General features: G+C 40.2%; 2 protein-coding genes across 4 annotated transcripts; both read right to left on the bottom strand.

The window, feature by feature from the left end:
• Positions 1–3,272: 3,272 nt before the first annotated feature.
• arhgap19 (Rho GTPase activating protein 19) lies at positions 3,273–12,736 on the bottom strand. 2 transcript variants are annotated; one of them, XM_044016147.1, is made up of 12 exons: positions 12,671–12,736; positions 10,955–11,229; positions 10,130–10,210; positions 9,633–9,842; positions 8,795–9,021; positions 8,332–8,418; positions 8,132–8,197; positions 6,755–6,961; positions 6,557–6,664; positions 5,755–5,868; positions 5,459–5,560; positions 3,273–4,481 (listed from the first exon to the last, which is right to left on the bottom strand). In XM_044016147.1, the coding sequence occupies exons 1-12, from the start codon at positions 12,712–12,714 to the stop codon at positions 4,422–4,424; spliced, it is 1,581 nt and encodes a 526-aa protein (XP_043872082.1). In that variant the 5' UTR covers positions 12,715–12,736; the 3' UTR covers positions 3,273–4,421. The 2 variants fall into 2 exon arrangements, with proteins under 2 accessions (XP_043872082.1, XP_043872083.1); XM_044016148.1 differs by having other exon boundaries at positions 3,273–4,478.
• A 1,914-nt stretch (positions 12,737–14,650) lies between these two features.
• LOC122760950 (rho-related GTP-binding protein RhoU-like) lies at positions 14,651–18,471 on the bottom strand. Of its 2 annotated transcripts, XM_044016149.1 has the most exons (4): positions 17,966–18,471; positions 17,706–17,764; positions 17,570–17,599; positions 14,651–16,030 (listed from the first exon to the last, which is right to left on the bottom strand). In XM_044016149.1, exons 1-4 carry the CDS (start codon positions 18,234–18,236, stop codon positions 15,521–15,523), a joined length of 870 nt encoding a protein of 289 aa, XP_043872084.1. In that variant the 5' UTR covers positions 18,237–18,471; the 3' UTR covers positions 14,651–15,520. The 2 variants fall into 2 exon arrangements, with proteins under 2 accessions (XP_043872084.1, XP_043872085.1); XM_044016150.1 differs by lacking the exon at positions 17,570–17,599.
• Between the last annotated feature and the right edge of the window lie 6,615 nt (positions 18,472–25,086).

Genomic DNA, 25,086 nt, shown 5'->3' with positions numbered 1-25,086 from the left:
GAGAGGGTGGAACTGTATAAAAGACAGGAGGCGCTGGAGCTGAAGATGCTGAGATTTTGGTTGGGAGAGACCAGGATGGACAGGATTAAAAAGGGCATATAATCCAGAGACAGCTCAGGTTGGATTGTTTGGAGATAAAGTTAGAAAGTGAAGGTTGAGATGGTTTGGTCACGTGCAGAGGAGGGATAGTGATTAGACCCATGCAGGAGTTTTACCCTAATATTACAGCTTCAGAGTCATTGTGGTGGGTAAATGTCTTGTTGTGTGGACACTGAGGGCTCTCTCCACTCCTCCTACTGTCTGTTAGTGGGAAAACCAGCCTTGCAAGTTCAGGGCTGCTGATCTAGAGTCCTCAGAAGCAGGTCTCACTAAATCTCAGGTCTCACAAGAAACACAAATTGGTTAACAGCACTACACACACACACACACACACTGCAGTGAGTTTTTATAACAGTGAAGATAAAGAGGTGGACAGTGGATGGATGTTTACAGTGGTGTTATAAAAATATATAACCTGAAACTGTAGGGGGAGCTGTTTAGAGAAAAAGGTATTAAAAAAAACAGACTTACAAGGTTAAAAAGCATTTAAAAGTCTCACAACTTTGCTAAGTTTGTGTCACCGACTGTGTGACCTTTGACATAAGTTAAATATATGATTAATGACATCACACATGCTTAACAATGAGGGACGCAGATTTAAACAGCTATATGTTAGACAAGTGCGCCCTCTAGTGGGCAAAGGCAGCACTACAGAAGTAAACCATTTCCTAAAACATACTTTTATCATTTCCTGATTTGATTTGGCTTTTAATACTAGATGTAATTGACAATTATGTATATCTGTTGAAACTGGGGTGGAAGTAACATTCTTATTGTGATTCATGTTGTGATGTTTTTATTGTTGAGGCCTTTGTTAATTTGTATTTGTTTAAATTGAATAGTGTTTTTTTAAAGCTGTATGTACAGATTTTGGTGTAACAGGGTTGTTTTTAAATGTGCTATATGAAGTGGTCATACTGCCATCGAGCTGCATGTTTCAATGTATTTGGTTTTGTTTTAGTATGCTTTTATTTATTAATTATTATTATGCCAATAGTGTGATTTGTTGTTTTTGGCATATTTCTCTAAATAAAGAGAATTTTCTATCAGAGATTTTTTATTATTGTCTCATAATTAAACAACTGTGTGCAGGCGGATTCAAACGCAGGACAAAACACAACAAGATTCAGGCAAAAATCACTGTTTATCAGACAAAAAAACATAGTGTCTGTTTAGAAAAATCACTGGGCTAGAGGGCAAAGTCAAAATGACAAAATGATGGTCAAACACATGACAACTAACACGAGGAAACCACTGAAACACCCACAGTTATCTGGGAAAATATGTTTATATACAACTGACTTTACAACAAACAGGTGTGGGTCGTGTATCAGTCACAGGGGCGAGGTGACGGTACGAGCCGGAAGTGAAGGATGACACTAATGAGAGAGAATGGTGAGGACTTCAAAATAAAAGAAACAGGATATGAAAAAGAAAACATGACCTGAGACAGAGGTGACGACACTGAAATATAAACAAAAGACGAAAGAACAGGGGTTAATTATTTTACAGTTAAAAACACACAAGTCAACAGCTGCTGGGATTAGTTCACGATATTTGGAAATAATGGACATTTTAGTTGATCCACAGTGTTGACATACAGATAAGAGCCCAAAAAAAACATCAGTCAATAAAAATGTTGAGTCTTTCAAAATCAACTTCAACAGTTGTTTGTATTCATTTTGACAGTGAACAGATAAAAGCCACAGAGGAAGCAGAAGATCAGTCACTGAAGGTTTCACATTTATGTCAATGGGATAAAACTATGTGCAACACTGAGCAAATGAAAAGGTACCATGAGGAATTATATGATTTAGCTGATTTAAGCAGTATTTCACATTGTTAAGAATGCAACTGTTGGTGTTTCAGTATTTCGGTACGAGTAAGAAAAAGTAAACACAGATAACATTAAAGTGTGTAACTCAAACAGGAGAACATGAAGAGTTCAGAACATTGAAGATGATTGAGTATAAACAGCAGCCCAGTAAAATACGATTAATGACATTTTAACAGTAAACTGTATTCAGATTTCTTTCTGTGCTGTCAGGCAGATCCTTCCTTTGGCTCTGTGTAACACCATGTAATAATGTATGTAATTAATGTACTATATTGGCACTATGTAATAGCCATTTTTAGACATGAAGTCAGAGAACACACAACAGCCTCTGCACTGGAGGAAAACAGTAGCAGAACACAGTCTGACGTCATGGTAACAAGAAATGGTAATATTCAAAACACAGCATACACTGAGAATGTTATTATGAGGCTGCGGCGTGCGTTCTCTACTGTCCTCATTCAAAGCAAGACAGCATACAAGTAAAGCTCTGGATCTCCTGCCTCATTCTCCAAAAACTGAACTGCTCACACAACATATATGTGTAAGTAACTCATATAACCCTAAAAAAAAAAAGAACTATCCCTTGAATCGTTAAAACTTGTTTGTAAAAAAAGCAGAGAAGCAAAAGGGATGAGGAGAAATAACCCTAACCCTCTGCTGAGCTGAATTCAGTCAAAATAAAAGCTCTAGAAAATGTAGAAATGAACAAAAAGAGCTTTTGTACGTCTGCACCTGAGCCACAGTCAACACCTTCATCACTTTCATCAAACCATCAATACATCAACACCTCAAACCATCAATACATCTTCCACAACACGCTCAAAACCAGGAAGCACCAGTAACAGTTTCTCCAACATCACAACCAAACCAAACAAAAGTTAAAAACAAATCACTATCATCATAAACATTGATCTGTTCAGGGAAGAAAATAAAAAAAAGTATAAAAAAATATCTGTAAACAAGGAAACAACAATCGCTGAAGTTGTCATGAACAGTGAAGCTGAGGGAATTAAAAAATATACAGTCCAACATATTTAAAAGGGGCTTTAAATAAAATTAAAAAAAACACCACCATCTACATTTAACCCCAAAGGAGTTTAATTTTAAAGATTTTTGTACCTGGGCCTTACTTTTCCATGTAATTTGTGTGTAAATGGTTCATTGTAAATTGCTATATAAAGCCCAGGTTACAAAATCATAAAGGTTAAAGCATTTAATCTGTTGAAAGTCCACACATGGTCAGTCAAAACACACAGGTCACAAAGACACCTTTGAACCAAAATGTGTCCTCAAAACCTTACACACACACACACACACACACACACACACACACACACACACACACAGATGTTAAGAAGAGAGAACTGCTTTTTTTCTTCCTTCCTCTTTCAACTTTCATTTAAACCTTCAGCATAACAAACCTCTCAACCCCCTTTTGCTAAAATGAAGACTCATTACCCCTCCACCACCAGGTGCAGTTAAGAAAAAAGTAAATATCGTTTGAGATGTTCTGGGAACGTAACGTAACAATTCATATTTAACAGATTCACAGACACAATTCCCAGTAAGTGGTTTCATCATGTACAGCGCCTCAAAAGGCATTAAAAATTTAAAATTATAATAATAAAAAAATAACAATTTAAAAGTAAACCTGATAAAGAAAGTTTCCCCAAAGGTGTGTACCAGTTACTAAAGACATATCCCAATAAGAATAAACCCTTAAAAAAACATGCAAACAAACACAGTACATATTTACATATTCTACCAACAGAGCAGACTGTATGTCACAGACTCTAAAGTGTCAAGTCAAGCTGCTCTGAGCCAGTGAAGCCAAACCAAAGCAGAAGACTGAATGATAACTAACCAAGATTAGATTATACATGTGCAACGAAGATATTGTATTCTAGTGTTAAACATGTAGTTTTTTTTAAATGGTGTCTTAATAAACATATGGTGAACAGGTTTGTGTATGTTTCAAAACCCGATCAACTAGGTCATCAGATTAATAGCAAATGAATAGGATATTTCTTTTTAGCCTTAGAATCTCTCAGTACTCCAAAAGTACTGTAACCTCTTCTCTGATTCTAAAAACAGTACAAAATACACTCAATGGCAACTGAACCCTGTGTCAATTTAAAGAGCAGCTGATTAAACACTGATACCTTCCTTAAAATCAGTCGGAAGCATGAAAAAACACGCACATGGCAAGAAATCTTAACACATTGCTTTGTTATTGAAAATCATCTTGAGATCTAAAATAACAGGAGTGGACCACACTGATTACTGTTGAGACCAGTGTGTGAACACATTCAGAGTTCCTGACTTTGGTTTGTCTCCTCTGGCTAAGAATAAAATAGCTGTATCATTATTATTCACAGTTATAATTGACGTACTAAAATTAAAAAAGCACACGGACAGAAGATGAGAGTTAATCATATTAATGCTGCCCAAACCCGGAGAAAGACGAGGAAGTGGTATCAAGTTTTCACACAGAGATTCCCTGGACGGGAGAGAAACACATCCTGGGGACAGAAGGAGACGCCTGCTGAGAGATTCATGGAGGAGGAGGGGGAGAAAAGAGGGAGGGTGGATGGACACAAGATTTTCATTTACAAATGATGATTGACAGTGGTTATTATTTTTTTTATTATTATTTTAAACTAAACCACATGGCTTTGTGATTTTATTGTCTTAAAAGGACCAGAGTGTATACTTGAGTGTCATCTAGGGGTGATATTTGGTATTGCAACCAACTGAAAAAGATGATCTATTAATCATTTTAATTAAGAACAAGTAGAAGAACAGTGAATATTCTGTACTTGTCCAGCAATTATATTCCCCAAGGGGCCACGTGAGAAACATGAAATATTGCTGAGGGCCAGACCAATGGGATGTTTATTTATTTCGAAAATAAAGAAGAACAAATATTCAGTTCACAAGCAGCAACAAATCAAATCATTCACATTCATTGGCTGCTGCTCATGTATGAAAAAGGAGTGAGTAGATTAAAACCTATTTAATCCCACCCCTTCTCCTTGAAGGGGTAATTTGTATTGTTTTGGTGTAAATTGGGAAGCATAGAAACACAATAAATTACATCAACGACAATTATTCAGTTATTATTATTAACTAACTCTATTGAAAATGTCAAATTACTATAGTATACAATGAATACTACTGTATACTGTGGTGTAGTGCAGTGAGTATATTGTCTCTCACACCACCACTACACCCCCCCATCCCACCCGTGCGCTTACGCACACACACACTCATGTCACCATGCATTGATCAATGTGGGAAACTCTGGAAATGTTAGGTGCACGTCGCACTCTTGAGTCCTATTATTTACGTGTATTTCTAATTAACCTCGCACGGGCCAGTCAAGGAGGGTAAAAGGGCGGCGTGCAGCCCGTGGGCCACATCATGCCCAGGTCTGGTCTAGCTGCTGCATAGCAGGGAGTGCAGATAGTAAGATTCTATTTGACTTTTCTAATATCCAAAAAAAAAGAAACTGTTTCATACCTTGGACACCTTTAGAGTTTTTTTCTCAGAGAAAGTGAAGTCTGGGTTTTTCACCACGAGTCCCATCTTCCCCAACACAGGACCACTTAATGGGCTGCTCACCTGTACATACAAACACAACAAATGGCTGTAGGATACAGATGGAATGTGGGGTCATGTGGTCATTTTGTGACAGATGAGATCTGAAGCTGAGAAGATAGATAATACAAAACCCACAAAAAAGTATTTGCAGATAAATTACAAAACTATTAAGTGCATCAGATTTGATCTTTTAAAAAAATGGACACCTAACTCACCCCTTGGAGGACGACATTCTCTTTGCCAGCTTTTCTTCCTGCCCTGCTCACGACATCGGGAGAAATGTGTCTGACCCGCCGCTCTGCCGTCAGCTGATCACCACGAGCTTTGCGCTGTCATCAGAGTGTGAGGTGTTACAATTAGAAAAGGTTGGTTCAGAGAAAGAGGTACTGGGGATATCAGAAATAGGACCAGAAGAATTTCAACGGGAGCATGGAGCTTGTGAACAGACATGATGTCACGATGCAGTTGAATAAAGGCGTGAGTGAAACCAAATCTGATGTCAAGTGATCACAGTAAACGCACAGTCATTTATTTGAATTGTGATTTGCTGTTTTAGCTGATCAAGTTTTATTTTTCCACCTCAGAATTTCATAGAAAGACATTCTTGCTGCGAAAGAAAAAAAAAACACACTTTACAGGATTTGAGGCATCTTAAATCCCTTTGAGAAAGAGAGGAACTGCTCCTCACAGTATCTCAGGAAGTGTGAGGAGGAGCTAAAGACACAGTTTAGGTGTGGCTGTGGCTGAAAACAGTTAATAAATAATCTTATAGGAATAAATCTGCCTCTGGTAAAATGGTAATTTAACAAAAATCTTTTATACAAAAATCTTGAGAACAAAATCTGATAAGCTTTAGTAATCAAAGCATTTAATAGACTCAAAAACAACTGTTTTTAATTTGATTTTACAGCAAATGGTAACACACAAGTGCTTGGAAACTTTTTTGTACGATGTTTTGAATAGCACTATATAAAAATGTTTTATTATTTAATCTCACTTATTAAAGGAATTCCCTACCTTGATGAGGCCACCAAAGGAGCGTGAACGAGGACGTTTCTTGCTGGGAGCTGGTGGTCCCTGGTGGTGCTCACTGTTTGGTGTTCCTGAGGCTGTGTGTTTAACAAGCTGCACACAAGAAACAAAACACTTGCTTGATATCACAATTAAACATTTTGCTCACAGAGGCTCAACAGCTGGAGTTATAAAGATACTGACCTGTCGGACAAGTTTCTTTTTCTTGGCAGAGTCAGGCATGTTGTGGTTGACATGTCTGAAGAGCTCTTTCAGGGCCTCCTCTGTGTACTGCTGAGCTGGTGACTGGCATGACTCCTGAGAGCTGGGGCCCAGCGCAGCCGTCCTCTTCAGGGACAACACGGTCCGCTGAACAGGCGAGCTGCTCAACGCCAACAAGTCCAGATCATCCTGAGAGAGCAAAGAGAGTAAAACTGAGTCCAGGGGAGGTGCAGAGGTCTAGTTCTCAATTTTCCATGAAAGATTTGTTTACAATCAATACATAAATGACGGAATCTTTGTTTAAAACATCACATTTATATACTGTAGGTAACTTAAAGCTGCAGTGTGTAACTTTGGTGTAACATTATCTGTATGCTACAACATTCCGCTGAAAACAGGGGTCTGTCAAGCAACACTATCAGACCTGACTGAGGGAGTGTTTGTGTGTATACAGCAGCAGCATGGGGAGGGCAAAGACAAGAAGTATTTATCCTGTCAAGCTATAAACGTTTCCTTATAATTGGGGCTGCGCGATTCTGAAAAAAATGTGGATCACAAATTTGTTTGCTTAGAATTGAGATCACAATTCTATGGTCCTGCTTATTGTTATTATTATTATTATTATTATTATTGTTGTAGTGGCTTAAGTGACATATGACATGTTTTGTTTCCACTAGCTGGACTCGTGACATCCTAACCTGGGGAAATGCGAGTGCAGTCACAGGCAGAGGCACAAGAACTGTGTCTAAAATGTCATCATTAAACTGAGGAGTCAGGTGTATTTAGCGACAGCACTGCTGAAAGTCTGTGATCACGAGTGGCGATTCATTTCTCCACTCACTCAGTGCCGCTGCTTGTAAACTCTCAACTGCAGACAGGCTCCTGCCTCCACTGAATCACATGATGTAAAGGCTTCATGTGCTAAGAAAGAAGGCAGTGACAAGCTGCCTTTGGGGTGAGAAACTAGGTGGAAAATAGGACTATGCAGTATTTTTAACCCTAATTTAACCCTTAAACCAAACCCTTGAGTAGCTGTTAAATGTCTTGTTGAGGGGAGATTGGGGGACTGTCTCCACTCCCCCTACAGTCTTCTAGCAGAAAACCAGCCTTGCAAAATCAGGGCTGTCGACCCAGAGTCAGGAGGTCTTGCTAAGTCTCACCAGAAACACAGATTGCACTGACCAGACTTGTAAAGTTCCGCTTTGAACCGTGGGTAAAAACCTCCATACGTGTTTCTGTAATATGTAATTATGTGAGTATTTTGTCACATGCATTATGATTAGATTAGATGATTTATTGATTTCATATTTAACCACAGACTTTCTAATGACATAACAGTGGTGAGTTCTGTCCACTAACCTTGGTCTGCAGAGCCTTGGTCCCACTGAAGTGCATTCTAGCATATTCCCGCAGGTAGACTGGAGCCTGAACATGACACAGTGGACACATGTCATTCATCCACAGATTATCCAGTGAAACAGACACACTCTAGGCACAAACGTAGAGAACTTAAGACTTTTTTAAATGTAATTGTGTAGCTGTGTGTGGTCAAAATTCACCCTGAAGAGTTTCTGTGAGTGTTTGATGAGGAATGCCATGCTGTTATTTAGTTTCTTCAGATTGTCTTTTAAGTCACCAGCTGTCATCTATTGAGAAACACAAGTCAGAAAATACAAGACATTTTTATTTCATCCCTATTTGTCAAATAAAACAACAGAAATCTCACCTCGATCTTTTGAACAATAGTGTTTTAGTTAGATGTTTTGACATTACAACATTTTCTAACTGATTTGCGTAACATTAACATTCACTTCCACTGTATCTGTAATCTATTAAAGTACAAACAGAATCTGGACAGAAAATGTGGAAAAGCTACATTTTGACAAAAACAAAACATCTTTCAGCACTTAAAGTCTTTATCTCTGCTAAAACTATTAATTCTGGCAAATTAAAATATTGAAGTTACAACATGAAGAAGATGTCAGCAAAAAATAAAAATAAAACAGTTTCAGGTAATCTTACGTGTCTGGGCCACAGGACATGCGGTGCAAACATGAGGGCCAGGTTGAAGGCGGACATCTTGTTCTTGTCCTGCTGCTTGGCGGTGTGGTAGAGCAGGTCCAGCAGCAGCTTGAGCAGTGAGCGATTGGCCTGGGGTAACAGCAGGAGAAGAAGCTGCAGGGCCTCAATTTGACGCTCCTTGTTGGGAATGGCGGTCTTGTTGCCTTGCTCGTCAAACAGAGTCAAATCTGGGAGGAACGGCGATGGAAGACGTGGTGTCATGTACACATTCAGGTTCTGTTGCCTTGTCCCACATTCAACACAGATTATGTGTAAAAACTGAACTTTATTCTCTTGAAAGGCCACTGGGGGGCGACTCCACTGGTTTCTATGATCCTGTTTTTCACTTGATTAACATAAGTAAACAAGACGTTTATGTCTCAATCACAAGTTTCAGGTCTTCTTCAATACAACACAATGTCCAATTTCTTAAATTATGATCCTATTCAAAGTGTTATATACAATACAACAGCGTCTGTAATTAACTGCTAGTATCATCCAGTAGGTGAATGGTTGCAGCAGGTGTAGGTGAACGTGCTAACATCCACCTAATTCTATCTATCCACCTAAATCTAACATTAACTCTCAGTCAGGGTCAACCACGGTGTTCCAAATATAGTTACCTCTGGTTTCAAAGAAACAAGATGGCAGTGGTGAAAAATATTAAGATGGAGGCTTCAGAACCGGAGTTCACAAACCCATGAGTGATGTCTGTAAAATATGCTGAGACACTTAACTTGTAATAATAACAACTTAAATAGCATATGATAAATAAGATGTCTAATGTATGCGTTCCTACCAGATATCTTCAGGTGTGCATTGAAGTGTCTGTGTGTGAGCAGAGGCTCAGGCAGTTCTCCCAGGAAGGTCTTGAGGAGCGTGGCAACGTCATTAGGGTGAAAGTCTCCCGACTCCAGGTCGACATCAACCCCACTGTTGAGCAACTCCCTCAGGGCCTGCAGCCGCACGCTGTTCCCCGGCACCCGAAACAGACCTTCCACATGTAGATCTGAGCGGGTGAAAGAAGGTGGTTCAAACCAATAAAACCCACAACCATCAGGTAAAATTGAATCAAAACCTGTTTGCTGACATTTTCTCTAAATTTAGGCAAACATGCCATTCAAAGGATAAAGAAAACCAAAGCTAATACAGACTGAAGGTAGACAAAAGGGCTGAAAGGTAATCAAGGGTGCACATGATGTAAACTACTTTCCAGAAGACTGAGCATTAAAAAATGCAGATGATGTTGTTAGATTCTGAATAATAAAAATAACTGATTATATTTGAACCACTTACTTTTGCTGAGGTACTCAATGAGCTGGTAGATCTGAGCAAGGCAGCTTTCTGTCAGTGGGGTTCCAAACATGACACCTTTATCTGAGATTTAATCAGGAAATTTAGAGGGCAACAGTTAAAGGTCCAGTGTGTAAAATGTAGGTGAAATTATTATCCCAGATTGAGCCTTTATATTTATCTATATCACGAGTCAGGTCAGTTCTACAGTGCCAGCCATTTTGGACCACCTTGTTTTAACAATAAACCAGTGGACAGACTAAGCATCTTGAGTTTCTACATAGTTTTTCCAACACACTTGGAAGGGAATGGTGAGTTGAGGGATATTCAGCTGCAACATGAAACTTCACTAATGAATGTTCTCTTGTGATTTCCATCTCACTCATGCGTGTAATTTTCTTCATGTTATTTGCTCTTATTTAAAACAAATTAAAATAAATTCATAAAAATAGTTGTACAGTTCATCATTAACAAGCACATCTGAGCAGGTATAATGAAACCTCACTAACCACAATAAAGAACACACGTGTACGAGAAACAGAACATGTAATCATTGTATTACATAGCATCAGTGTGAGTATGAGGCAAACAGATACAGCCAGACGAGATGTTTATGAGTATAAAAGTATTGAGAGAGAATTATTTGGATTGTAAATTAAGTTTTGTTTCCCCCCCCCCATAAAATGTTTAAACTGTATTTAAGCTCTCATACATTACCCCCATAGTGGAATTTTGGACATAAATGCTGCAAATATTCATCTATATTTGCACTTACAGACAGACATTTATGGTGGTTGACACTAATATGTCATCCAGTGGATGACTTACCTTTGCGTTTAAGGAAGTTAAAAGAACGAAAGAAGCCTCCGTTTCCACTAGTGGGGGTCTTGGGGCTCTCCTCGCCAAGGAGCTGAGCAAACTCAGTCCCAGGAAGATCAATAAGGCGAGTAATGTTACTCAGCACCAGCTCCAAAAAAATGTCTGGGCACTCATGGCGGAGTTTCTCCACAAAAAAGTCTGGATTGAAGATGACTGGTGGTCGACCCGTGTGAGAGCCTCTCGGAGATTTGTCATGATCGATCACCATGCTGCACACTGTTCCTCTGAGGGGGAGGAAGAAACAAACATCCCTTTGTAAGTCAGAGAAAATCAGTGGTATGGAACTGGAAGTTCTGAATAAGACATGCTTGGTGTTCAAAATTACAATATATTAACTGATAAACCATCACAGCTTATGATGTCAAAGCTTTCAGAAATATCCCACTTGTGTTGTTGTGGTGTTGTTGTGATGTTGTGTTCACATTGTTGTGTGACATGAGTGCAAACTAACTTGTCATGTAAACATGGTAAATGCAACACCATAAAATCAGGGCTAAATATGGATGAAAAACAAGGTGATTGGTATTTCCCAAACATTGAAATGATGATTTTCTCAAATGTGTTATTTTGTCCACAGAAAGTATTCACATTTAAGAAGCTGAACATTCAGATAGCTTGTTCCATTTATTTTAATAAAAAAATTAAAGGTATTTGACCAATGATTTAGAAATCAATAACTGATTCATCCCTGCAGCTCTACATACTCTGTACACACACCTGTAAAATAGCTGATAAATGATGAGCTGAGGGAAATTATTCAGTGAGAGACAGAACGTATGATGGCACAGTAAAAAATCAATGCTATAGTCACTTCAAATATCCTAATGTTCCTTAGTTTGTTTCATATGTTCATTGTGCACTGGTCTTAGACCTAAAGACATAGCATTTTAAACTTAAACTGGCACAAAGCAACAAATAATGTGCTTAGGGGTGCACTGATGTATGTCCATCAACAGCAAATAAGATGACACTCACAGATGTACAGTAAAATGTATGTATACCATGTCTGTAAAAGATTATTTTTCATCAAACCTCAAAATAACAACACACAAAGGGTTTTTCATTGCCCAAAAAACTAAATAAACAAAAGAGCTTAAACAATATTTCACTGTCAGTACATTATGTGTTCTATCTAGTGCTCATGGCTCAAAATGGTCCAGTAATATTACATTAAGATGAATGATCAGCTGTGTAGAGTTACACAAAGAAACATAAAAAAAAAAGACCGTGTACCTATAGTATGTAAGAAAAACACAGGGACAAATGACGAAGTTAATAATACAGCACCTGAGATAAATTAACCTTACTAACAGTAATATTTAGCCAGTGAGTAGGTGTTAGCATGAAAGATGAGAAAGTCGAGCCCAAACAGTCAACAGTGTTGACATTAACTAATTCATGCCGAACTTATTTTAGGGGAAAACGTCTTAATCGCTGATGAAAACGACAGAACAAACAGTCGACGGCTAAACAGAATCTCCATCTTTTGTTGCGCTGACTCAAAGATGCTAACGCTTCGGATGACAGCCCTTGTCACGCAGTGTTTTAAAACCTTTAAAACCTTACACGGTCATATTCTCCGGAGTAAAACAAACTCTCATCCCATGTAAATACTTTGTTTTTATAACCCTGTGCCTGCAAACATCCACATAAATCAGTGCTTACCTTTTATTTCTCGTATTTTCATTAACATCTTTCCCCGCAGCCATGTTCAGTTTGAATCCTCCGCTGTTGTCCTACAGACCCCGCCCACCTCAACGGCCATTGGTGTTTTCTCAGATGTGGGCGCGGAGTGATTTGTCTGATTTGCATGCGCTTCACTCTGATTGGTCGGTTTGAATTCGCCTGCTTTGTCAACAGGAAAAGCAACATCTGTATACAGAGGACAATATTATATTATATTATATTATATTATATTATATTATATTATATTATATTATATTATATTATATTATATTAGAATGTGGTGCTATCTATCTACATTTATATATTATGGTTTATGGTCAGTTATATCTACTCTTCTTCTTCTTCACATGGACTCAAATGTAAGTGTGTGGTGCAGAGTCCTGATAACAACACCTGTCACCACGTAAGTCTCTCAAGCTGTCGGGCAAATGTGGGCCAGGCAGTTGAAATTGGGTGACTGTAAACTTTACCATCCTGATCCATTGTTACCAAGGTTATCATAGTTTTGGATTTCTCATTAGTTTTAGTTTTAGAGTTTTCTAGTTTTTATTCCTTTTTATTTTTTCTAAATGCTTAGTTTTAGGTTGTTTTTTATTCGTTTTACTGTTAGTTTGAGTTTTTTGTAAGATGGCGTATTTGCCAGGTCATAATTATTATAAATAATAATTATAAAAATATTGTGTCATAAAAACAATAAAAGACTAAAGGTTTGCTTCACTTATGTATAACTTGCATAGCATTATGTCCCACATTGTAAACAAAAACAAATTAAAAACACTTTTATTATATATGAATAATAAAATAGTGCCTTTCAAAATTGGCAGCAGTGAAAAAATAAATAAACATCATATGAAACCAAAAGGATTATGCATGAAATTAAATAACAGACTAAAATTAAGCACATGTTCACTACAATTTTGGATAGTTTTAGTTAGTTTTATAGACATATAATTCAGTTTCAGTTAGTTATCTATTTTTAAAATTTCAATTAACAACAATGTTTTTTTCAATTTTAGTTTTCGTTATTTAGTTAGTTTTCATTAACTATAATAACCTTGTTGCATACGTTTCTGTGATGTTTCCTTGTGTAAGATTGTACATAGAAGTGCGATAACACAAGGTGAGGACAGAGAATCAGGCTCCATATGCTGGTTTAATCCAGTCCAGGTGGTCCTGTCTGCTCCAATTAGAAGAGACCGCAGCCCAGAGGAGCCTGCTCCAGTGAGACACTTTACCCAGCTTTCTTTTTGGATTTAGGGTCATGCCTTTATCCAATATGGAGTCTTTTCCTCAAACCACAGTGTCAAAGGTCAGGAAGGATCACGATCTAAAGCAGTTGATTCCTATTATCCTTATAGTATATGTCCAGTAGGGGTGGGTCAAAATATCAATTTGGTGATATATCGTTGGTGATAATCGATACACCGAGGCAAATATCCATATTCAAACTCCCTGCCAGTTTCACACACTGGGTGTCTTCTCACTGTGGCACTGCACAAATGAATGAGGGAAACTTGTGTGGAAGTGACCTGGCTGAAGAAGAGGGAGTTTACAGCGGGAGAAAGCTACGTTAAGAGATGCTCCATCCACGCTCAATACATAGACTTTGCACTTTGCACTTTGCACTTTGTTCTCTATGTTGTGAATAAACAGAAAACTCCTGTACTTTAACTTTTCATGGAGTTCATGGTTTTGTTTACTTCACATAGACAGATATGGTGTTGTAAAGCTCTTTGATTGTCTTGCTATATATTTTATATCAAAGAATCATTGTATCACAGTATCATTGGTATCGTGGATATCAAATATCATGTTGCATTGTAAGGTACAATGTGATTCCCACTCCTGATATCCTGTGTTTGAACTGTGGTGGACAAAGAGCAAACGTCACATTTGGTGTTTGGTTTTATTTTTTTATTTTATTTTCCATGTTTTTGAATGATCGCCATGAAATGATCATTTTCAGTCATCAAAAACTTTAATCAAGGCTTCTGAACATTTTCTCCATGATCAGTGATGGCAAGTTCAATAACAATATTTAAAATTATAATAAAGATCAATAAATAAATACTAAAATAAATTACAGACTAAGTAAGATTCAAAGAAAGCACTATATGTTGGGGTGTTAAAGTGAAATATAGTATGTGCAGTCTCATGTGGGTGGGGATAACAAAGTCAGGGTGAGTTTGAAAGGGTTACTGAAAATATTTGCACATATTTTTAAATCCTCTACACATTTCGCAGTTACATATATTTATATATTTAAATGCAGATGGTTACTGTGCCGGTGTGACATCAGTATGACATGTTTAAATGTGTCTATATTACTAAAAAGTATAGCATTGTATTAAAGGTTGTATGAGGTACTGACACTGTCAGAGCTGACTGCACTGTGAGCGCCCCCTGTACTGACAACCAGACATTCACACTCTCTGAAAGCTTAAGTCTATGATATTTTATTTAAGAATATATTTGCCACTGTATCTCAAATGCCTTTTCTAACTGGAAACTGAAGTTTGCAAACGGCTCACTCTCCAGCACCAAGGTCCATTGAGAAAATCAGCATATTTATCTTGCAATAATTCAGTTCCTCTTGTGGCTACTTCCTATAATCCTTGTTCATTATTTGGCCTCATGTGTGAAGCTGATTCCTGGCAGAGAGGGAGTGCCACAGAGATGCACAGCTCAGTCAGGATTGACTGTGTCAGTAAACCTCAAAAGATCTGAACTACCCCTTTAAATAACCAGCCCAGTTGCATCGTCACTCATGTTAAACAAAGCAAATCTACCCAGATCTTTACCAAACCTTTAACCCAGGGTTGTAACTGTTCACTTGAGGTCACAGCTCTGCTCTCCCATCAGACAGTTGATCTTCCTCCACCAGGTTTCTGAGAGGCTCTTGATCTTGTCTGGTGTCTTCCTCCTCAGAGTCAGCTTCTGCTGCTGGATGCTGCTGCTGCTGCTGCTGCTGCTGCTGTCGTCAGTCTGCTGGATGCTGGCCAAGGTGGCTGAATCGAACACATCCTTCAGGTTCTTCTGGGTCAGAGCCGAGCACTCTGCAAAGCTCACCGCACCCAGCTGCTCAGCGAGCCGCTGCCCTTCCTCGGTGTCCACCGGCCGTTGCTGGTTCTGTGCCAGGTGGATCAGCACCTGGACATCCTCCCTCAGGTCCAGCTGGGTTCCGACCAGGACCAGAGGAGCGCCTGGACAGTGCTGACGGATCTCAGGAACCCACCTGTCTATTATGTTATGGAAGGAGCACGGTTGAACCACGCTGTAGCACAGGAGGAAGACATCGGCATTCTTATAGCAAAGTGGACGCAGATGCTCCAGCTCGTCCTTCATGAAACAAAGAGACAAAAAGGCCTGGTCAGATTCATGCGTGCACAGGCTGGGCTACTATTTTTAATTAGTGGATTCATCCACATTTGATGTAGTGAACCGAATGGTGTGTGAGATAAATCAAGCTTAAATGTGGCCAAAAAAAAGTATCTTATAGCCAGAATTCTTCAAGAGGCTGAATTTAGATTCACACTTGAGTTATTTTAGAAGCCTTTTTTCTCCCAGTGAAATAAAACAAATATGAATAAAGTTAAAAAACATCCATGCTTCATCAGAATTATGAGTGTGACATGTGACATGAGTAACAATCTCAGAATGAGTTCATACACTGGATTTTGACTTTTTATTCCATGATTATACAAGATATGAGATAGCACTATCATATGCACAGGTTCAGACGCATGGTTCTCAAACTGATTTAGAGTCTTGACTTTGCTCAGACTGTTTACACCAGTGTTTGAATATAAATTAGACCACAAGTTTAAGTGCAGGAGAATTTTAAAAAGAAAAGTAAAGCACAGACAGGTGCCGTGATTAAAAAAAAGTGGTTATTATCTCATAATTACTAAGACTTTTTATTTTTATTAAACTATCCATCCATTCGTCTTCTACCACTTTATCCTCCACATGAGGGTGAGGGGGTGCTGTGCAAGTCTCAGCTGACATAGGGTGAAAGGCGGGGGACACTGGACAGATCCCAGTCCATCATAGGGACACAACAACAACTTATTCCATAGTTTTTAATCATAAATAAATGGGATTATTTGTCTTACAATAGCATTTTTATTTTGTATAAAATCCTACAATGAAAAAAGAAAACTACTTTAAAAAGACTTTGCTTGATAACACCTAAATTAATTAAGTCAATTCAAACTAAAGCATTATTTAGTATTATAAAATCTACGTTTACAGCTGAATTGATCTCTTTTCACGTGTAAAGTTGTTAAAGCTCTTGACGTTAAAAAGTATTCAAATTAATCAAAGTAATTTTGCCACAATTGGTGAAACAACAGTGTGAAATAAATAAAAATAATAAGAAAGAAAATCTTTTCTGTTTTAAAAAACATTTTAATATCATATCTGGCCGAGCTTGTTGTTTTAGTTGAATCATCTCTGATTCTCTTTTTTTGCTAAGTGACCCAAAATAAACGGTCTTTGTTGACGAGTTGTTGAGATGATCCAGGGAAGGATGTTGCTGTAATTTGGATGACTTGACATTTAAGCCTTTTTGCTTTTATTGTTTCAAACGTCTGAGTTTTACATGTTGGCAAACTTCATATGAGGAAAATTCAGATAAGGAATGAGAAACAGTTACGGCTATCCGCCACGAGAGGGCGACATAGCACGCACTGATAAAACGAGCAATACAAACTCACAGTATTCCACAAGGGGCGCTGTTTACAGTGGGTTGAGGGACTATTTTGGGACTAAACAGGTTCTAATTGGATTTAGGACCAACAGCTGACTGCTGGGGCCAACAAACACAAACAACAAAAATGTTTAGGAGCAATTAGTGACAAATCACTGTTGACTTACATCGACTGATCCATCAATCAGCCCCCATTTCTATCATGACAAAGCAGTAGGACAAAGAAGATGAAGAGTTGCTGAGTGGTACAATACATATTTAAACCCCTGTTACACAGCCGTGCAGGTCAGGGAATCATCTCACCTGTCCAGCCATGTCGCACAACTGCAGCCTCACTGGGTTCCCGTCGACCACAACCATCACTGAAGGGAAAAGAAAACACGCGTGTGTATAACATGTCAATAAATGTCAGACAGACATAACATAGTTGTGTGGCATAAAGAAACTACAGCTGGATGAACGACATACAGTCACAGACATACGCAGGTTCTTTTTTGGCGACGGCTGTGCGTAAAACCTGTGCGTAAAGCTGAAACACATTATACCAGGCACGGCTGAATTACCGGTGAAGTTGTCGAACGCTGTGGGAACATATTCCGTCGGGTATCCGTTGGTGGTGTAGCTAACAATGAGGCTGGTCTTGCCCACAGCTCCGTCTCCAACCAGGACGCAGTTCACTTTGCGCTCGGGTGCGGAACCGGAGCGCCGGCGCTTTGCGCTCAGAGGGAAGTCCCGGTTCTTTAAGCGCCGAGGCGGGATCGGGGGGCCGTGTCCTGCGCTCACCGGGTCGGACACGCGGCGGGGCTTCGGCTTTCCTACATCCTGAGGAAGCATGTTTTTAGCGTCTGACAGAGGAAGCGTTTGGTTTCAGCTTCAGAGCCAGCGGAGACTCCCCGCGCGCTCCATCCACGCGGGTTTCTGCTTCAGTTGCAGCTCCTTTACTGTAAAAGTGCCACTAACGACACGTGGATGTGTTTCGTGTGGAGGCGCAGTAGCACATGGAGGCAGGCAGCCGCTCAGCAGGAGCTCCTGGTGATTGGCATTCTTTCCGCATCTGCTGTGCTCGTGCGTCCTAAGAGGCTTAGCAGCAGAGCGCCATCTGAAGCTCCACAGCTTTCCCAGTGAAATCAACTAAGCTGACTGGAAATCTTTATCCCATTGGCTGCGTACATACAGTATACAGTATGGCTCATCCTCTGCGACCAAATATTACTTTTTTTCCAAGTGTTTCTATTGAATTGTTGTATTGTTATACAATAAAATGCATTTCATTCATTATCCAGTAAGGATGAGATGTTACCTTAGAAATAACAACATGTACTGGTTAAAGTGTTCTCAGTGCCTTTCTGTGATACATTTAACATGTGCTTTTCAAGACCTTCATGGTCCCAAATACCATATTGTATTTCAGTGAAACAATGTAATGTTCTCATTGAATGAAAAATGCCCCTTTTTGCACTTTCGTGAATCAGATAGAGGTTTCACAAAACTTCACAAAAGGTTGTGATTTAAGGAATTATTAAGTGTAGTAGTAATCAAGACCATAAATATACAAATACATGCAGTGAAATGGTTCACAAGTGAGATTAAGGTTGTATCCCAGAATTTGTTATTGTATAATCATATTAAAATGATGTGAAATGTCCCTTTTTCCCCACAAATCAGATACAGTATGTATATACAAAAGTCAATTGAAGTATTTATTACATTATATTATATTATATTATATTATATTAGATCATATTATATTATATTATATTATATTATATTATATTATATTATATTATATTATATTATATTATTTTATTTTATATTATATTATATTATATTATATTATATTATATTATATTAGAAAAATCTTCCCAGGTGGACTCAGGCATTAGCCAGTGCTGAGTCATCATCAGTTATATATTATGAAAAATCAGCAAACATAAAATGTTAAGTTTCTTCATTGACTTATGTCTTGATTCATTGTGTTTGACATTCATTATGTTCATGAGACGCACCTTCACCTGGCTGTTCACAAGAAAACACGGGGTGCAAATGAGGCTGACTGACTCCCCCTAGTGGTGAATGTCAGGAAGTCATCAGGCAACATGGTGAATCATCACAAAAACGCAGGTCTGCACAGCTATTCTTCTTAGGAACTTAACCATAACCGGTTAATGTCTAACCCAAACTTAAATGAGGTTCTACCTCATTAGGACCAGGTTTTGGTCTCTATGAGGACTATTGGTCCTGAAAAGGTCAGTGTTTATTTTTGATACATTTACTTAAGCTTAGACATCCTTCTTCTACAGGAAACTGAGGTTTGTACACTTTCACTCTCCTGCACCAAAGTCCATGGAGAAAATCAGCATTTTTAGCTCATGGGGACACAGGCGCTGCTGGTTTACTGCTCCCTCATTTGGTAAGTTTGTGATATATGAACGATATATTTGTATATACTGATGGAGGCACCTGAAGTCGCTGATTTTCTCTGTGGGAGAGGGAGTGGTTTACTAACTTGAATGTGGAACATTGATACAAAGATATCCTTAAGATGTCACAGACTTAACTTGGCATAGATTTTATTAGTTTGATGAATTAGCTTCCCTGCTGACAGACATGTTTTTGAGTGAAAGTGAACCTCCGTGTATCAGGCTGATTCACAGTGCACAGAAGAGTCAGTGGTGATTATGTGTCTGTACCACAATCAACGACTGAACTTAAAGTCAGTCGTCATGTAGATAAATGTAAAGAAAAATGATCTTTAACCAGGCGCTGACGTCGCTGCTTAATGGGATTAATGAAGAGTCAGAGAAAAACAACAGACACCCATCGACATCAGGCCGCCCTGCAGCAGGAGCTGGCACCAGAACAACAAACCCACAACCCTGTCAACACACACAAACACACGTAACATACAAAGCTTCTATTCTATACACACCCCTCCTCCAATATCTGATAAACTAGACACCTAATCAGAATCTTTGGGGAGCCTGGGCCTCCTTTTGGAGTTTCCAGACCAGGCAAATACATTAACTCAATTTAGAGTTTGGGATTAAGGAGCACCCCCACCCCCACCCACGACAACACACTTATGCACACACACACACACAGATACAAACACACGCCATCATCCCCTTCCTCCATCGCCTCCTGCCCTTCCTGCTTCCCTCATCTCTCTTTTTGATAGGTTCAGCTGAGTACCACATTCTCCTCTTCCTCTCTCTCTCGCTCTCTCTCTCCCTCTCCCTCAGGGGACTGTGCTGCTCGGACTCTATAGTTATGGGCTGGGGCCATCTGTCACCATGTGCATTCACGCAGCCACCAGAAGGCTGCAACATGTGCAGATTTAAATGGAGAACCCAACTTTCCCAGGACACACAGGCCTGACCCCAGCAGCCGCTGCAACCCCCACCCCATCCCAGCCCATCGCCCCGTGCCTCCCCCCTCCCCCTCCTCCATCCCATGACCATCAGTGCCATGCAACTTCCAGCATCCCTGAAAACCTGGACCCCACCCACCTGCTACACCCTCCTCCAGCAAGACAAGAAATACTGTCTGCATGTGAATCAGTGAACCACCCCTTACAAAACACACTAAGTGTGTGTGTGTAAGTGTGTGTGTGTAGTGTGTGTGTGTGTGTGTGTGAGCATTCTCTTTACAAACGATGATGGATTTCAGCATTACATGCTGATGGCGATGGGGGATGGGGTGGGAGAGGAGCAGAACAACCTCTGGTATGTGTAGAGAGAGAGAGAGAGAGAGAGAGAGAGAGAGAGAGAGAGAGAGAGAGAGAGAGAGAAAGATCAGCTGATTGGTAAAATTGATTGTGAGGGTGAGAGGGAAGGATGAAGGGGTGTGTGCCTGTGTGTTGGACAGCAGTAGGAGTGTGTGTTGTGGTTTTGTTGGTTGGGGGGGTGGGGGGTAACAGGATTGGTCTTGTCTGTGGGACGCATAGGGAGGACAATGGGAGCGCCGGGGGTGGGGCGAGTGTCACACGCTTTTGCTTTGTGGCTCGGTCAACAGGCGTGTGCCACGGGTGTCGTCTCGCCTCCCCTCGCCTGCTGTCCGACTCCAGGCAAGCACCAACAGCCATGAGAACCGAGGGCCCCGGGCCCTTTAATGAGGGGCGTGCTGTTTCTTATCAAAGATGGACAAGCCATCATTACAATCATCATTAGACGCTGCACAATGGAGAACGCCTCCCTCAGCAGTGGATGGGAAAATCCTACAAACAGAGCAGTGACGGCTGCAGTGGTGGAGGTGGTGGTGGTGATGATAGTGATGGTGATGGAGGTGGTGATGGTGGTGGTGATGATAGTGATGGTGATGGAGGTGATGATGGTGATGGTGATGGTGATGGAGGTGGAGGTGGTGGTGGTGATGATAGTGATGGTGATGGAGGTGGTGATGGTGATGGTGATGGAGGTGGAGATGGTGGTGGAGGTGGAGGTGGTGAAGATGGTGATGAGATGATGGTGGTGGTGGTGGAGGTGGTGATGGTGATGGAGGTGTTGATGGTGATGGTGATGAGGTGGTGGTGGTGATGGTGGTGGTGATGGAGGTGGAGGTATAGGTGGTGAAGATGGTGATGAGATAATGGAGGTGATGGTGGTGAAGGTGGTGGAGGTGGAGGTAGAGAATGCACAAACCAGCAACCTTCTTGCTGTGAGGCAACAGTGCTAGCCACATGTTCCACTGTGTGGCCTCATGAAAATCCATTAGTCGACATTTGAAGAAAGTTGTGCTTATCATAAGCAAAGAAACTAGGTAATGTAAAGAATGTTTACTTAAAATTGCATTAACTTTAGCTCAAACCTAAATAAAAAGCTCACTTTCTTCCAAAAGAAAACTGAACTAATTAAATTAGACACCAGTATTGTTTTATTAGGTAAAACAAATTTAAATGGTCAAAGTCAAAATGTGAATTTGGTGTCTGACAGAATTTATCATAAGAATGTGCTTATTCCAGACTACTGTTCCTCAAAATGTGCTGTGTTACTTCCTGTGAAATGAGTTTCTTTATTTTTTTTATTTTTAAAGACAAAACATCACCTAACATTAAATGCAACAAGGTGACATTGAGCATATATGGGTTCCAAATTTAAAATTTTTGTGTCTTTTTTTTAAAATCATTATTTGGGTAAAAGAATGCAGATAGGCTCAAGTGTGAAGTTTCTTACTGGTAATGCAAGCTTAAAAACAAAGTTAGACATTCTTTCTTGAAAAGAGATCATTATTCTTGTGCTATATTTACTTTCTTGAAAGTCAAAATGTGCAGTGAATCTACAGCTTGGTGTGTTCAGGTCTGTAAAAGTCTGGCACCTTCAAACAAACTCTCTTTTCCTTTTGAATCTCAGTAACTTACAGCAGTAAGATACAAACTACAATCGATCTTTTTCTCATGCAGTGCTCAGTTCCACTTGCCCTCAGAGGGGCTGGGAGCGAGATCGGTCAGGGTTACAGTGTCATGCACCATAACCCTGCTCTGAGTTTGTCATCATTAATGTTTGTCCAAAAAAGGTGTTGCTCTGCTGCGGCCTTTCTCAAGAGTCTCCTTCAACTCCTTTTTAATGCTCTGCGCTGGCCTGTGGCCTGTGGCCGCAGGGAGCATTGTCATGCTACTGAAGGTGCAGGGGACACTGGGAGGAGGCGTGTGTGTGTGTGTGTGTGTGAGTGAGTTGTGGGGAAGTGTGTGTGTGTGGGGGGGGGCCACATGACGCTACAGCAGTGGCAGCTGGCGGCCCAGCTTGCAGAGGCCATCTCCTCACAAAGGAGAGTCTTACCCCTGGGGCCAGTGATTTAGGACAGGGCTCTCTGGACAGGCCCCTGGAGAGGAGGCCAGAGGACACTGGCTCCCACCTCCACCTCCCCTCCATCTCCTTGCCTTGTCCTCTAAAGCCTCCCTGCTGGTTCCCGTGCCCCCATCTCCTTCACTCACACACACACTCCTCACGCCCTCCCTTCAACCCAACGTGGCTAAGCTCTCTCCTGGGACGACCAGGCCAGCCTCTGGAGGGGGAGAATTCCTGAGGTGTAGCACGCTAACGCTAGCTGGACACAATAGGGGGATGACAACAGGTGCGTGTGGACTCAGTGTTGTCCAGCAGCAGCTGAGAGATAGGGACGGGGGGCTATTATCCCACCATTATCCATCGCTGCTCTACCGGTGGGCTGTTGAAGCTCTCTTCTTGAACAAAAACAAGGTTTCTTTTTTTTTTTTAAGTGTAACCTAGTATTGTACCCACCCTGATCCGACAAGCCTCTCTTTCATCCTGCTACCCCCAGCTAGCACCTGCCGCCCCCTGGGCCCTCCAAACAAGCCTAACTGCCACTTATATACCAAGATTGGGTTCAATTCAGTTGAGTCCCGACTGCAAGAAAACCTGAGTCCACTTGTTTAAAACAGCACCACTTCATATCCGAGGAGCCATAGAAATTATCCAGGCAGCCACCGCTGTCCATCCGTCCAACACACCCACCCCCCCTCCCTCCTCTGTCTCTCTGAATTATGTTATGTCTCAAATGAGCAGTCATACAGCAGATTGTTTGGCGCAGCCACTTGATATAACCGGTGACAATGCCTCGAACAGAGCAAGTGTCCTGGGGGGATAGGCAGTATTTGGTTACTGCATCCCTGATCTCTCCCCCCATTGTGGTCCCACCCCGGGTCCCATGGAAGGTTGAAAGGGGGTTTGAGGAGGGAGGGGACATGTGCGCATTTGTGAACCCACAACGCAGGTGCCTACATCTGTTCATTTCTGGGCAGATGCTCATGGTTGTAGAGATAGAGAGGGAGTCTTAGAGACACAGAGAGAGAGAAAGGTGGGGGGAGAGGTGGACATCCTCCATTTACATCCTCCATTTACTCGGTCATCATTCATACCGGTGATTAAGTTCAAATGGAGCCAAATTAGTGTAAAGAGAGTGAGAGCTGGTCAGTTGGATCTGAATAACAAAAGGAAAACATCAATATTATATTTAACATTTTAGTGTGTCACTTTTTTATTCCAACACTCAAACTGGGATCCATTAAGAAAATTAATTTCCCAGTTTGATGTGGAGGAACTTGCACAGAGCACCAGGCACAACCAGCATTTAGTTTAGTATATAGTTCAGTTTTTGCACAATATTAATAGAGTTGAAAGTAACAACAACATAATAGGTCTGAAATATCCTGTGTTTTCAAAATGAGTAAAACAGTTTAAAAAAAAAACACAAAAACATCTAAAAATTCTCACAGCTTTTTGTCAAATGTAAAAAGTCATTCCAGCTCAGGAATGTTGCTTTTGTTTGAGTATGATTTGTAAATAAAAGAACATGTGTTAATGTACGGTGTTACAGAACCGACTGTATGCGTAACATTCAGTGAGAGTGCATCAAAAATATGTTTAGTTTGTCCTTTGTGGGCAACAGTAAAAATAGGGTGGTCCAAAATGGCTGCTACTGGAGAGCTGACCTGCCTTATGTCATTCATGGGAAATACAACTATTCATACAAGCAGGTGATTGTACATGAAATATTTTATCTTCAGTGTATGCCAATTTCACACAATGGAACTTTAACAAGTTACTGTCACAGGTGGAGCTCAGGTTGATCCTCCTAAATATACATTTATAAATCATTAAAATATATACAACTGTATTGGCTTTACATGATACATAATTATGCCAATATCAACAAATCACATTCAATG

This window comes from Solea senegalensis, unplaced genomic scaffold (assembly GCF_019176455.1).
Source record: "Solea senegalensis isolate Sse05_10M unplaced genomic scaffold, IFAPA_SoseM_1 scf7180000014209, whole genome shotgun sequence".
Lineage (NCBI taxonomy): Eukaryota > Metazoa > Chordata > Actinopteri > Pleuronectiformes > Soleidae > Solea > Solea senegalensis.
Note: the sequence above shows the minus strand (reverse complement) of the source record. Positions and strands in the feature narration are given on the sequence as shown.

What these genes read in the sequence shown, in the direction of transcription:
- LOC122760950 (XM_044016149.1), bottom strand. Translation starts at nt 18,236, where the DNA reads ATGCTTCCTCAGGATGTAGGAAAGCCGAAGCCCCGCCGCGTGTCCGAC. An exon ending in AGCGTTCGACAACTTCACCG is followed by an intron (nt 17,765 to 17,965) that starts GTAATTCAGCCG and finishes TTTTCCCTTCAG; the next exon opens with TGATGGTTGTGGTCGACGGG. An exon ending in TGATTGATGGATCAGTCGAT is followed by an intron (nt 16,031 to 17,569) that starts GTAAGTCAACAG and finishes TGTTTCATGAAG; the next exon opens with GACGAGCTGGAGCATCTGCG.
- arhgap19 (XM_044016147.1), bottom strand. Translation starts at nt 12,714, where the DNA reads ATGGCTGCGGGGAAAGATGTTAATGAAAATACGAGAAATAAAAG. An exon ending in CATTGAGTACCTCAGCAAAA is followed by an intron (nt 9,843 to 10,129) that starts GTAAGTGGTTCA and finishes TCACCCGCTCAG; the next exon opens with ATCTACATGTGGAAGGTCTG. An exon ending in ATGTCCTGTGGCCCAGACAC is followed by an intron (nt 8,419 to 8,794) that starts GTAAGATTACCT and finishes GTTTCTCAATAG; the next exon opens with ATGACAGCTGGTGACTTAAA.